General features: G+C 44.7%; 1 protein-coding gene across 1 annotated transcript in view; it reads right to left on the bottom strand.

The window, feature by feature from the left end:
• The window catches only part of Adgrb3 (adhesion G protein-coupled receptor B3), a 529,297-nt gene that overhangs the window by 334,726 nt on the left and 181,230 nt on the right, over positions 1 to 13,341 (bottom strand). The window contains exons 3-4 of the mRNA XM_013032264.1: positions 12,606 to 12,767; positions 7,911 to 8,075 (exon numbers count right to left, since the gene is read on the bottom strand). Coding sequence (XP_012887718.1) covers positions 7,911 to 8,075; positions 12,606 to 12,767 — 327 coding nt within the window. The remainder of the gene's footprint in view (positions 1 to 7,910; positions 8,076 to 12,605; positions 12,768 to 13,341) is intronic.

Below are 13,341 nucleotides of genomic sequence, written 5' to 3'. Positions count from 1 at the left end.
GAATAAAGTGAGACCAAATAGTTCAGACAAAGGAAATGATACCACCAAAGGCCAGTGCTACAAACAGAAATGAGCAAAGGACGCAGTATAAAACACCTGCTAAGAGCAAACAATCTCGCATGTGTTATGAAAGCCCTAGAACGTAGCCATCTTAGCTTTCCCAAAGATTTTCCATGGTAGAAAGGCTGTTTGATCATAGGTAAAAGAGAATTTACCATACTCCAAAGTTCTGACATAAGCTAATGCTGTTATAAAACAACACAACAACTCAAAACCCTGTCCAAGCAAAGCAGAGGCTGGCAGAATCTGAGGAAAGACTTTCAACCTAATTTCAAAGCTTTGTGTGTAGCTATTACATGGTAGGTTGTTTAATAGCTATCTAGCTGTACTTAATAAACCTTCTCTGAGATTAAAAATCACAAAATGCCACTTTGATCATTGCATTCATGTAATTTTAGCATCTGACTTTATTAAAAATATTTGATAAAATCTGTAGCCAATGTAGCATATGTACCAGACAGAAAAAGTTCTAGTAAATTAGTAGAACATTATAAACCATCAACTTACTGAATAGAAGTGCAACTTTTCAAAGATAAGTCTCATAATAAAGCCTACATTACAAATCTTTGTTATTCTAAGACATATGAGAAGGGTTTGCAACAATGAGATTCATACCCTGAACATTACAAAATAGTTGGCAAAGAAATGTGCAAGCATGTATATTACTGAAAGCATCCAAAAAGCAATGTGCAGATAAATGATGCCAGCTTAATCTAAGTTGATAAAAGAAGGAAGGAACTGTGTTGTGTCCTTGAATGTTTTGGGTTGCAATGCCTTTTACCTCTGATTTGTCACAAGTGTAGAAGTAACATGCACTGGATAAGGGAGGGCAGGTTGAGGAAATGCACAAACCCAATATGGATTCTGGAGAAAGGACAGCTTGGCAGTTTGTAGTTTTATAAGGATCGAGAAAGGACTGCTGAAATGAGATTAGGGAAAAATGAGGAAAAAAACCCCCATGTTTTACTCACTAGATTTTTCCTGAGAGATGACTTTGCTTCACCATCAGTGAAACAAAAATATAAGGACTTTAATTCATATATCTGTAGTATTTGTTGTTCAATCCTTTTTGATAATGTATATATTTTACATCTTGGCTGAAGCTCAACAATAAATTGATATTTGGCTCCTGAGTATAATATGATATTAAATACCACTGGGACATCATGGAAATATTTGGGATATGAAGTTTTGTTTACAGTCAACTACATAAAAAATTAATAAAACTGAAGATGCATCTGGTGGGTGATATTTTTTGCTATTGTACTTAAAATTGAAAATTGGAAAGTCATTTTATTGAGCATTAACTGCAGACAACAGGAAGACAGTGAGATGAAGGAGATAAGAGGATGTCAGTTCCAGCAGGCCTTGTACCCGAATCCCAGATTGCTAGGAAAAGCAAGCAGAGGAATCACTCATATGCAGCTCTGGGCAAATACTGAGGTCTAGCCAGCTGTGTGCGTCTGGGGAAAGAGAGAAAGCTGGGGACACTGGAAAGAAGGGATCAGATGGTATGCAAAAGAAATTATAGGATTCTATTGACCTTGTGTAAACAAAGGAGACGTAGATCTACAAGAGGGTTTTAATGCAGAAAAATGACATAGTTTATCCTTTTACATTTATTTGAAAACAATCTTGCTGTTGTGTATTCAGTGCTTTGTGCAGGGGCCAGGATACTGTGAAAAACTAGGATTCCATGTTGCTGTCAACTTGGGCAGTGGAAGCTACTATTGTTTTAGAAACAGGAAGATGAATTTGTGTTGCTCTCTAGATGCACAGATGATAAGTTGCAGGGAGGGTGTGAAGAAAAATAGAATCAGGTTGACTCCTTTTGCTTAATAAGGTAGGTAAAGAGTAGATAGGTTTACTGAACTATTATATTAGTGTTCAAATAAATAGGGAAAGATATTCAGCCCAGAAACCAAGGTGTCAGGTTTTATGATATTGTTTTAGACATAGAATTAGACTGTAGAATTAAACAGAATTTGTTGCAAATTGTGCGTCTATGGTTTAAAACAAATTCAGAGACTTGACTACTTGTTTACAGTAAACTAACTACAACTCCAAGAATTTACATAGACTGAAAATGACATAGGAATCCAAAAGAAAGTGGAAGCAGCTATGGTTATGTCAAATAAGACAGCTTCCAAACTGGAAGCAGCAAAATGAACAAAGAAGGTCCTGTACAATGATGAAGGGACCTATCAGCAAGAAGAAATAGCAATTCTGAATATTTATCCAATATCAGACCACCCAAACCAATGCTAAATATTATAGGCATAAAGGAGGTGAATTCAAATACAGTAAGAGTTGGGGACTTCAACACCCTTATTTTTGGAAAATCAACAAGAAAACAGCAGTGTTAATTTGTACCTGGGCTACATAGAAACAACAGACAGCTATGTACTATGCGCCCCGAAGCCTTTGATCCTCTGCTGCAGAAAACTCACCCTCCTCTGCTCAGAGAGTAAGCTCTAGGACAGCATGTGTCACCAGATAAAGCTCAAGAATTCAAGCTGTGTTGAGCCATGAATATCTTGTCTACCTACAATGTAATAACTAGAAACCATTGATTTACAAAGCCACCCAGCCTTGGAAATTATACCAACAGATATAAATTAAACCCCTTACTTTTGAAAAGCCAATGGACTAAGGAATAAGAAAGATCTTAAAATATTCTTGAAACAAATGGAATTGGAGGTACAGCCTGCATTACATAAAAGACAGGACCAAAGAAGTTTACAGAAATCAATGCTTATATATAAATGGCAGAGGACCCATCTGGAGCAGACAGCCTATCACCACATCCCAAGACTCCAAAGAAATGAGAACAAGCCAAAATCAAACTTAGTAGAAGAAAAAAAGTCAGAAAAACAATACATTATTTTATTTAAAGAGACTAAAAAACAATATACAATGTCAAAGACAATATAAAAAGCAAAGATTTGGTTCCTTAAAAAGACAAACAAAATAGACAAACCATTATCTGGATAATAAGACTCAAATCAATGAAATCAGAGACCAAATGGGAGACATTAGAGGGGACACCACATAAATAAAAAAGAATCATTGGAAGTTATTAAGAATCATGTCGACAAACTTCATGACACATGGACACATGAACAAATCCCTGGACACAAACATCTTCCCATGTGTGAGTCATGAGGAAATAGAAAATCTGAACAGATCAATAACAAATAATGCCATTGGATCAAGAACAAAAAATCTCCAGTAATAAAAGACAAGATGATATCACTTGAGTTTGGCCAAACAAATGAGGAACTGCCAAGATGAGGAGGTAGTGAAGTGGCAGAGCTCTGGCCTAGCAAGGGCATCATCTGAAGATGATCTTAGATACAGAAAACCTCAAGGACAATAGCTGAAATCCTAATGGAAATAACTAATTCAGAAAAGTTGTGGGACACAAACACATCATGTAAAAATCCTTAGTGCTGTTACATACCAATACCAAAGTATCTGAACAAGAAATCAAGAGAGCAATTCTATTTCTAATAGCTACCAAACAACAACAACAATAACAACGAAAACCCTAGGATAAATTTAACTGAAGAGGCAAAAGATCTTTACAATGAGAACAGTAGCATACTTGTGAAAGAAATTGAAGAGGACACAGACACAGAATGGAGGGACATCCAGAATTCATGAAGTGAAAGAATCATTATTATGACAAATATACATAAAACCCAAGGTAGCCTACAAATTCAATACAAACTATTAAAAACACTAATGGAATTCTTCACAGAATGGGAAGAAACACCGTTAATGTTGGGCTAGAGGTACTCTCAGTACTCAAAGCAATATTGAGCAAAAAGAACAAAGCAGGTGGCATTGCTCAGGTGAGTTCCTGTACAGTGCTGACCTGTAAGAATCAAGAGGCAAGAAAGCCACCCCCTCATCCACTGCAGGGGACAGGACAGAACTCCCAGAAGTAAACCCACAGATCTATGGCCAACTAAGAATTCAAGAACGTGAATTCCGGAAAGGACAGCCTTTTCAATAAATAGTTCTGGAAAAACTGTATTCACACAAGAAGAATGAAATCAGACTCTTACCTCTCATCATTTGCCAAAGTCAACTCCAAACATATTAAAATTTTTAATGTGAGACCTAAAGCTGTTGAATATGGTGTTGCTTGCTTGTCTTTAATCTCAGTAACTGGGAGGCTGAGACCTGAGGACTAGAAGTTCAAGGTCAACCCAGAATACAGTGTAAGGCTCTGTCTCAAAAATAAACAAAATGGCCAGATGTGGAGGTACTAATCTGTAATCTCAGCTACTCAGATGGCAGAGATAAGACACTGGCAGTTCAAGACCAACCCTGTGCAAAAGACAAATTCCTATCTAGAAAAAAGAAAGAAATTAAATACAAAACGTTCAGATCATTAGAATGGGCAAGAAGTTCTAGACTAGACCCCAAGCTCCAAAGACAGGAAAATAAAATGTCTGAATGTGACTGCCTCGAACCGCAGAGTGGGGACATCTGCAAACTGCACAGTGGGCAGGAAACAGCGCACAGTGAAGTGTTACACCAGTGTGGGCAAGGAATTCCTAAAACTAAGGATTGAGCAGGAAAATGGAGAGCAAACTGGAAGAGACAGGGCACCACTTGGCACACGCTGCACTATAACATGCAGTTTCTTCTATGCTAAGCAGGTTAGAGCGAACACTTCCTTGGGACTTTTCAACTCCAAATGCCCATTGCATTCAGAGTCATTCTACAAGGGGGCAGGGCGGGTGTTAGGAATAGAAAACGGAATGGCTGTGTGTAGAAGCAAGAGGAAAGCCAGTAATCAGACTGTATCCACTATATGCTGATGTCACATGACATAGGTGACCCTTCACTGCAGCAGTGTGACAAGGTGCCCAGGGGTTCTGCACCCAGACAGCCAACAGGACAAAAGGCCATTGCGTGGCCCTTACCCCACCAGATCCCCAGAGATGAAACCATGCTCAGCGTGGATCACAACTGCCCTCTTCTGGAACCCACTGGGGAGCATGGGTCCCCCTCCCCCTCCAGGGTGGAACATGGCCAGAGGAAGGGAGGGGAGAGCCCTGTTTCAGTGATGGTAGGGGTACAGGCCAGCTCCGATCCGCAGGGCGCCAGGTAGCCAGAGGCCTGGGAAGAGCTCTTCAGAAGGCAACAGATGAGGAACAGTGGGCTGAACGCTTGCTCCCACACAGGCTGAAAAAGCCAGAATCCCTGCTTTCTACCTGCAGGGTTAAAATCACTTAAAATTCCCCATTGTTTTTAAAAGCAAAATTGGATACATAAAAAGGGGGTCGTGGTAAGGTTCAAAAGGACTTAAAGAAGCTGGCAAGGGAATTACAAAGTTGAAATGATGGAAAATAGTAAAAATAAAACAAGCCAACATGAATGAAGACACAAAAGTGCAAAAATCTTACAACCTTGGAGTTGGAAGATGACCATTATAATGTTTAAAAATCCAAAATGAAGAAAAAAATTGCCATACAAGAGAGGAGAAGGTTAAGAGGTAAAATTCAAATCAATTAAAAGGCAGGCTAATGAGGCCGCAGGTTAACAAGGCCGGATTTGTGTGTCAGATGTTCACAAGGCTGTGCAGAGACAAGTGCGGGCTTCGAGGCAAGATCAGGTGAAGGTCAGGCCTCTTTGCACTGACAGCCTGTACCAGACAGACTCCCTGCAGAGGGCTGGGCAGGACGCCTCACACCTGAGGTCAGCCACGTGGAAACCTATTGCTCTAAAAACAGAGCCATTTGCATCTGGGATTGTCCTGGGAGCTCCCGCCTCTCTCAGCAACAGGCAGGGCTACAGGAATGTGTTTCTCAAGTGGGGTGCCCGCCCAGATAGACATGCCAGGAGGGGAATCCCCCAGCTTTTGACAGAGCCAGGGAAGGGTGATAACCTGACCTTCGTCCAGTCTCTTAGTATCGTAATCCTCATACAAATCTTGATAAACCTCCTCCATTTTATATCAAATTTGATATATGCAGGGTACCCTCACCTAATTTTAATCATAAGGGCCCTAGGACATAAAAGTTTAATAAACATTAACTTCATTTCACAAATATTGCCTAAGTAAATATTTCCAATTGAGTATTGCAACTAAAATCAAATTCACTGGTTCTGAATTCCAGACCACGTTTCCCCACTAAAACTACATTTAAACTAAACCTTTTCCCCCCATAACACCTAGTTACATTTAGCTTTGCATATTTCAGTGTGCAAATGGGACTTGGTGACACAGGTGTTTCATTATTTCAGTCTTGTGTCTGTTACATGACTGTTACGTAGCTGCTTTACCCTCTCATTTGGAGTATATCAATATATAGCACACCACATCACCTCAAAGACACAAGTAAGAGCCACAGTAAAACCCACAAATTAACAAATATATTTTTCCTGGCTAATATGAGTTGATGTACTTCTTAGATAACCGAAGCAGGCATTCCCTTTTTCTAGAAAATATATTCAGATAGTTGAGTCATAGAATTGTCCCCATACCCTACAGCAGCCAATCCCGAACAAAGTTCCTTTTGTTAAAAATTTCCCTAAATCACATCAAAGAAGTTGGATTCCTAAATAAGTCTCTTTCCACACTCGAATTGACAGCACAGTTTCCTAGGCTGGCTTTTCCACACCGCCAAGAGTAACAAACTCACCTTATGATCTAGGCGAGTGCTGGGTGGACAGCACCAATAAAATAAGACAACGCTGTGCTGTGAGTTCTGCCACTCTCCGTAACTTTGTCCTCTCAGCTGTCCTATGTGCTCAGAAATACCATGTACACATATTATGGAAGAGTAAACAAGAATCTGCAGTAAATGTCTGGAGGTATGTGTGTGTGCACGGGCACGTGCATGTATGTGTTTGTATGTCCTTATGTGAATCAAACCCTTCTTCAGCACATTAGTTCATCACTAAACAGATGTAGAAAATGTGTGTGCCATCCCAGCTACTCAGGAGGATGAGATCTGAGGATCACGGTTCAAAGCTAGCCCGGGCAGCGAAGTCCGTGAAACTCGGGAACTATGGTACCGTGATGGTGGGGTGCCTGCGCAGAGGGGTCTGTGTGTGAACTTCCTGGTTCCTTGCTTGGGCGCCCGGTCCTGGGATCTATTCGGTGCGGAGCCTGGGATGCTGTGGCAGCGGCTGGGGCCAGGGCTGGGGCAGGGGGGGGGGTTGAGGGAGAAGGACAGGGCATGCATGCATGCGGAAGGTGGAGTCTGCGTCCCCGCGGCCCCCTGCCGTCACTCCCCGGCCGCCATCTGGTTCTCTGCAGACAGGCAGGCGTCCTTCTGGCCATCTGTGGCTGGGCGTGCACCTCTGCGTGTGCGCATTCTGCCCATGGTTTCTGAAAGTCTTGAGCACAGAGGCGGACCGCGCGCCGGCTACAGCCGCGTGTCCACGTTGGGACGCGTCCTGACGGCCGCGGGGGCCTGTCCACGGGGACGGGAGGGGCTGGGCCTGTGCGCGGGGAAGGCCTCCGGGAGATGGCCCAGGCCTGTGTGCCGGGAGAGGAGCGGGAGAGGAGCGGCTGGGCCTGTGCACGGGGCCGCGGGCAAGCCAGGCCGGGTCCTGAGGAATGGAGGCCATGGCCTGGGCTGTGCGGGTCGGGCCATGTCCCTGCTGCCCCAGTGTGCGGCGTGCGGAGCACGCGTAGAGACCAAGGCCACGGTGTGAGGCCGGTGACCACGATGAGGGTCCTGAACCCAGGATCCCCGAGGGCACGCGGGCTGAGCGCCTGGGAAACGTGGGTGCGCGTCCACGGAAGTCCCAGCACGGTGACCACAGGCGGGGACAGGGCGGGCGGGGACCGGGAGGAAGGACGGGGAGGACGGGGTGCTCACCCGGGCACAGCGCGATGTTGCACGGCTTGTGGTGCGTCTCTGGGCCCTCGCACGGGCGGCCCCCGTACTGTGGCGGTGAGCAGGCCCGCGTGCGTGTGCGCTGGCCACGGCCGCAGGTGAAGGAGCAGAGGCTCCAGGGCGACCACTCCTCCCAGACGCCGTGCACTGCAACAGAGAGGGCAGGCAGTCACACCGCGCGGCCCGCCGCCCGCGCCCTGCATCCCTCTGGCCCAAACCCCGCACCCCGCGCCCGCACCCGCACCCACAGACCCAAACTCCGCACCCCATTGGCCCGCACCCTGCATCCCCTCCAGCCCGAACCCTGCACCCTAAACCCAGCGCCCTGCACCCGCGCCACACAACCTGCACCCACACCCTACGCCCGCACCCCATGCCCGCGGCGCCCGGAGCCCAGAAAAGGACTGGCTGTGCACGCGCCATGCGCCTTCGAACCAGTAGCCTTTGGTAACCAGTTGCCTTCTTTGCCCAGCACATAGGATCCCGTGCCAGGGTCGCGTCCACCAGGCTGGCTTAAACCTTCCAGTCAGACATTAAAAACCACCAGCCAGTAGGGGACACCCTTAATGCTGAGGATTCGGGTTTCTAATACATCTTGAACCCTGGGTTTTGTGAAATCCCAAAGGGTTTTCCTTCTGAACTCCCTCCCCTCGCCTTCCACCAAGGAGCAGGGTCTCTTCTGTGACAGGCCAGACCCTCCTCCCCTCTCCTCCTCCATCCCTCTCCTCTCCCCTCCTCCCTGTTCTCTCCATCCCTCCCCTCCCCTCCTCCCTCTTCTCTCCATCCCTCCCCTCTTCTCCCCTCCTCCCTCTCCTCTTTATCCCTCTCCCCTCCTCCCTCTCCTTTTTATCCCTCTCCTCTCCCCTCCTCTCCCCCTCTCCCCCTCTCTTCTCTCACCCTCCCCTCCTCTCTTCCCACCTCCATACATGCAGGGCACCTGCAGCTGGCGCAGTGCAGGGGAGCACAGGGCTCCTGCCCTGACAGCCGCCCACCTCCACCCTAGCCTCTAACACACTCAGAAACCCTGCAGCCCACAGGAGCGTGAACATAACTACATGCTACATTCCAGCAGAAATGAAATATAATTCGCATTTCATCACCGTAAACACCACCAGCCAAGGTGGAGGTCTTTTACCAAATATCAATTCAAACGTTAGATCTCTTCTTTGAACCCCCAAACCACTGCTCTCACCCCAAGTCTCAGTGCTTGGGCGAGTGCGCATTACAAACAGAAGAGCTCGGGCTTTGGTGTATGCTCTGAGAAGTTTAAGACTTCAAACTTCTGAATAAGAAGGGGAGTGAAAACGAATGGTAGAAAATGACAACAGAATCTCTTTGGTGGAGTGTGCACAGTTCCACACGACAGGAGTCATGGGAGAAGTCATAATATTTCTAGCCTCTTCTCATTTAGATTCCAGCCAACGTGATATTGAAAAGCTTAAATCTAGCTAATTAACAATTGCATTGCATACAGCTTTTTTTTTCCTTTTTGCTGAGATTAGTTAGCATTCACTGGACATGCTAAACATTTTTTTAAGGTTACATGTCCTCAATAAATGAATCTACATTAACCACAATGTACAATAATAATATACTATCCAGTGAAAAAAGCCTTTTTAAAATAATATGAGACACATGAAACCTCACCTCATATTATTTTAATAAGGCTTTTTTAACTGAATAGTATATTATTAATGATTTGTTCTTGTGGATACTACTAAATTGATAGAAATTTATAGTACTACTTTATAATGTTTACACGTGAAATTCATAATATGCTAAAGATTAGAAGTTCTCATTGTAATAGAAAAATTATTATATAAGGTCTTTTATTCTTCAGTAAAATATGGAAATCTCTCTGGTGGATGCAAAATTTGGTACCAATGACTCCCTGGCACTGAAATCACATTCACCCACTTCACAGTGCTCTTCGCCTCTGGCCGGGCCATGCCGCCCTGTGTCTTCATCCTGCTGAGCAGATAACTTGCACAGAACACACCCAACAGGCCGCCTGCAGACGTGCCGTGCACATATGCGCGTGCTCTGATTTAGCTGGGCCAGAGGTGAGGCACTCCCATGAGGGGAAGGGTGTTCAGTGGGAGCAGGGTGTGAGCTCTGCCAGGCTGTGCAGAGCTGGGGGGGCTGCGGTCCCTGGCCAGGCCACTGCCCGCTGTAACACAGATATCATCTGCAGACACGTTTGGAAGAAGGCAGGTGTGCTAGACACCGAGGGGTGCAGCCAGGGACCCCACCAAGCTCACACCCTGAGGGACCAGCAGGCACCACGCCTGGCCCAGCAGGGCCACAATGCCCAGGGACTGCGCAGATGCAGAACCTGGAGCTGGCCACAAATGCAAACGGGAAGATGCACACCCTGGTGCTATGGCCCTCTGCTACATTCAACTTCATTTATCCTCTACTCTCCTCTGAGTAAGAACTGCTGATGAGGAGAAAACTGTCAAAGCAAAAACTGCAAATCTTAGGATCCATAGGCAAAGTAAGAGAATGTGATTAGATGTAACGCTATTGATTAATCATTGAGCATGCAACTTATAGTAATACTTAAATATAAGCAAGCTCCAGTGTCATCATTGCATTTGTTCTGTGGATTTTGATTTTAATATTGAAATTTGTCTTTTTCTTATGCCACTGTCTTTAATTAAATGCCAAAGAGATTAGTTTCACAGAGTCTGAGACAGTCAGTTACTCATTCATGTCTCAGTTATGTGGAGAGAAATTTATTATTTTATAAAGGAGTTTACATTGTTTAAGATAATATTTCAATTTTAAACTATTTTTAAATTTCACTTGTTCCTAATTTTCGGGACACATTAGATTGACAAACAAGTGAAAGTTGTCTCAGGATGGCAGATAACAAAAGTATTGAGCACTGAATATGCCATAACAAGACAATGACCATTTGCCAGAAACCTGACTTGCTATAACTGGATTCCTTGAATACATTTTTAAAAGAAGGAAGTTATCAAGTTATTTTTCATATTTGGAAAATTAAAAATAAATCAACAAGACTAACCTCTTTAATTGAGCAAATTGAGCTGTAAGAATGATTTACATGTAAGCTTCTCTTATCAACATTATGCAACTTAATTTAGAAAGACAAAAACTTCATGTATATGAAAGCAAAAATTAACTAGTAGTTATATACATTTCTTCTGTAGAGGTAAAGTTAAGAAGTTTAGAAAGCAAAGAAATCTATACACAAAGTATAATCTCAGTTTAAAACAAATTTGTCCATGTGGTAGGCCTAGAACTAGGGCTTGAACTCAGGGCCTGGGCAATGTCCCTTAGCTGAGGTGCTCAAGATTTTTGCTCTACCACTTGATCCACACCTCCACTTTCAGACTTTATCTGGTTTTGAATCTTGATTCTCAGATCTCAGCCTTCTGAGTAGCTAGGAGTTTAGGGGTGAGCCATCAGTGCCTGGCTCATTTACTGTCCTGTTTTCAGAGGTATTAATTATTGATCTTTTCTTGATAATTACATATTTTCCCCCTCAGAGCCTTTGGTTGTATGTTTAATTTTGCCATCATCTACTGCTCATCTTGTTTCTTACTTCTGCTATCAAGTGACTACCTGCCTCGTTCCATCATGCTGCTTACTGTTCTGTCACCAAGTCCTGCTTTGATTTCCTCCAGTTTCTCTACTGGGATAAATACATTAAACATAAAATTTACTATCAAAGCCATTTTAGTGTTTAATCCAGTGCAGGTCTTTAGGCAGCTTCATACATCTGTGAAACCGAGTCTCAGAACCTCCTTATTTTGTACATCTGAAACTCAGTATCTATTAAACAACTCCTTTAAACTTATGTGTAATGGATCACATTGACTATCTGCTAGGAAGCAAGGCCTGCCCTCATTCATCCATGCTACTACTTGAGCCACAGCTCCATTTCCAGCTTTTTTGTGATTAACTGGAGATTAAAAAACAAAAACAAAAACTCATGGACTTTTCCTGCCAGGGCTGGCTTCGGAGTACAATCCTCATATCCCAGCCTCCCTAGTAGCTAGGATTACAGCCCGACCACCAGTTCCTGACTCTACACTTGTTTTAATCAAGTGCAGAATCTGCAAATGGAGATCACCCAAAATTGTATGCATGCCTTAGCTGACAATCTCTTTCCAAGGGCTCCACAAAGACTGCACACGCACTAAGGAAAAGCGCACAGTCCCCAGCCATGGAATGCTCAGGCAAAAATACAGGTCTGGCCAGACACTAGTGGCTCAGACCTGTAATCCCAGCAGCTCCAAGGCTGAGATCTGAAGATCAGTCCCGCAGAAAAAACACCAAGTCTCTTATCTCCAGTTAACCAGCAAAAAGCCAGAAGTGAAGGTACGGCTGGTAGAGAGACAGCCTTGAGTGAAACTGCTAAGGGACAACCGCCAGGCCCTGAGCACGAGGCCCAGGGTCACATAAATAAAATGAAATGAAGTAAAATAACTAAAAGGAAGTGAAATAAAGGAAAATAAAACACAAGGGAGACAGCTGAGGTGACGCTATTAGAAGAGGTAAATAAGAAACTGGCATCTGCAGTGGGAGGCCACACGCAGCAGTGCGGCCAAGGCGTGGTGACAATGTCAGAGGGAATGAGCAAGGCGCACAGGTGAGGCATGACACAGTTCAAGCACATCCACAGGGAGGTACTGCTAACACTACCTGGACAGAGGGCAGTGTTATTGCAAACCCGTGACTCTCTTAACGGACCGCTGCAGTGAGTCCCGAAAGGTGAGACACAAGTTCTGGTTCGCACCTGCGACCCTTGACCGCAAGTCACAGAGCACGGGCTCCACGGAGACCAGTCCTCCACGCCAGATTCACCTGCGTGCGAGACAACAGACAAGCGTGAGACACCACCGCCCACCACCACCCCCCGGGGCATCACTGTACCACACGTGACATTGTGACATGCTTGAATAAGCCAAAAGCAAAATTATGACAGTACAGCAAATAGACAAGGAAAACATTTCAGAGGTAACCTGCCTTAAGGAGGGGTCCACACCATGCGATACAAAGACCTGTATGTGCCATGACCTTGGTGACAAAACCCTCCACAACTACCCTGCTGTGTGTGTGGACACTAGGCGGGCTCTCATCACGTGTCAGGAAGGGTGACAGCAGAGGGCATCTCACTCTGCTGGCTTAGGATGCTATACTTGGGTGGCAAGAAGCAGCAGCTACATCTGTGCCCCTGCTGTTCTGGTGCACAGGAATGGCTGTGCCCTGCCCTGGAAGTCCCCTGCATAGCTCCCTTCTGACATGACCCACGGGGGAGCTGAGGGCTGGAGTCTGTTTGTAGGGTACTGTGAGGAACACTGATACATTTGTCTAGTCAATAATTTACTGTGGGTGAGACTCCTTTTTCAGCCTGTAATAGCTACGTGTTTTGTAGTAA

This window comes from Dipodomys ordii, unplaced genomic scaffold (genome assembly GCF_000151885.1).
Source record: "Dipodomys ordii isolate 6190 unplaced genomic scaffold, Dord_2.0 Scaffold152, whole genome shotgun sequence".
Taxonomy (NCBI): Eukaryota; Metazoa; Chordata; class Mammalia; order Rodentia; family Heteromyidae; genus Dipodomys; species Dipodomys ordii.
This window is presented reverse-complemented; position numbering and strand designations above follow the sequence as displayed.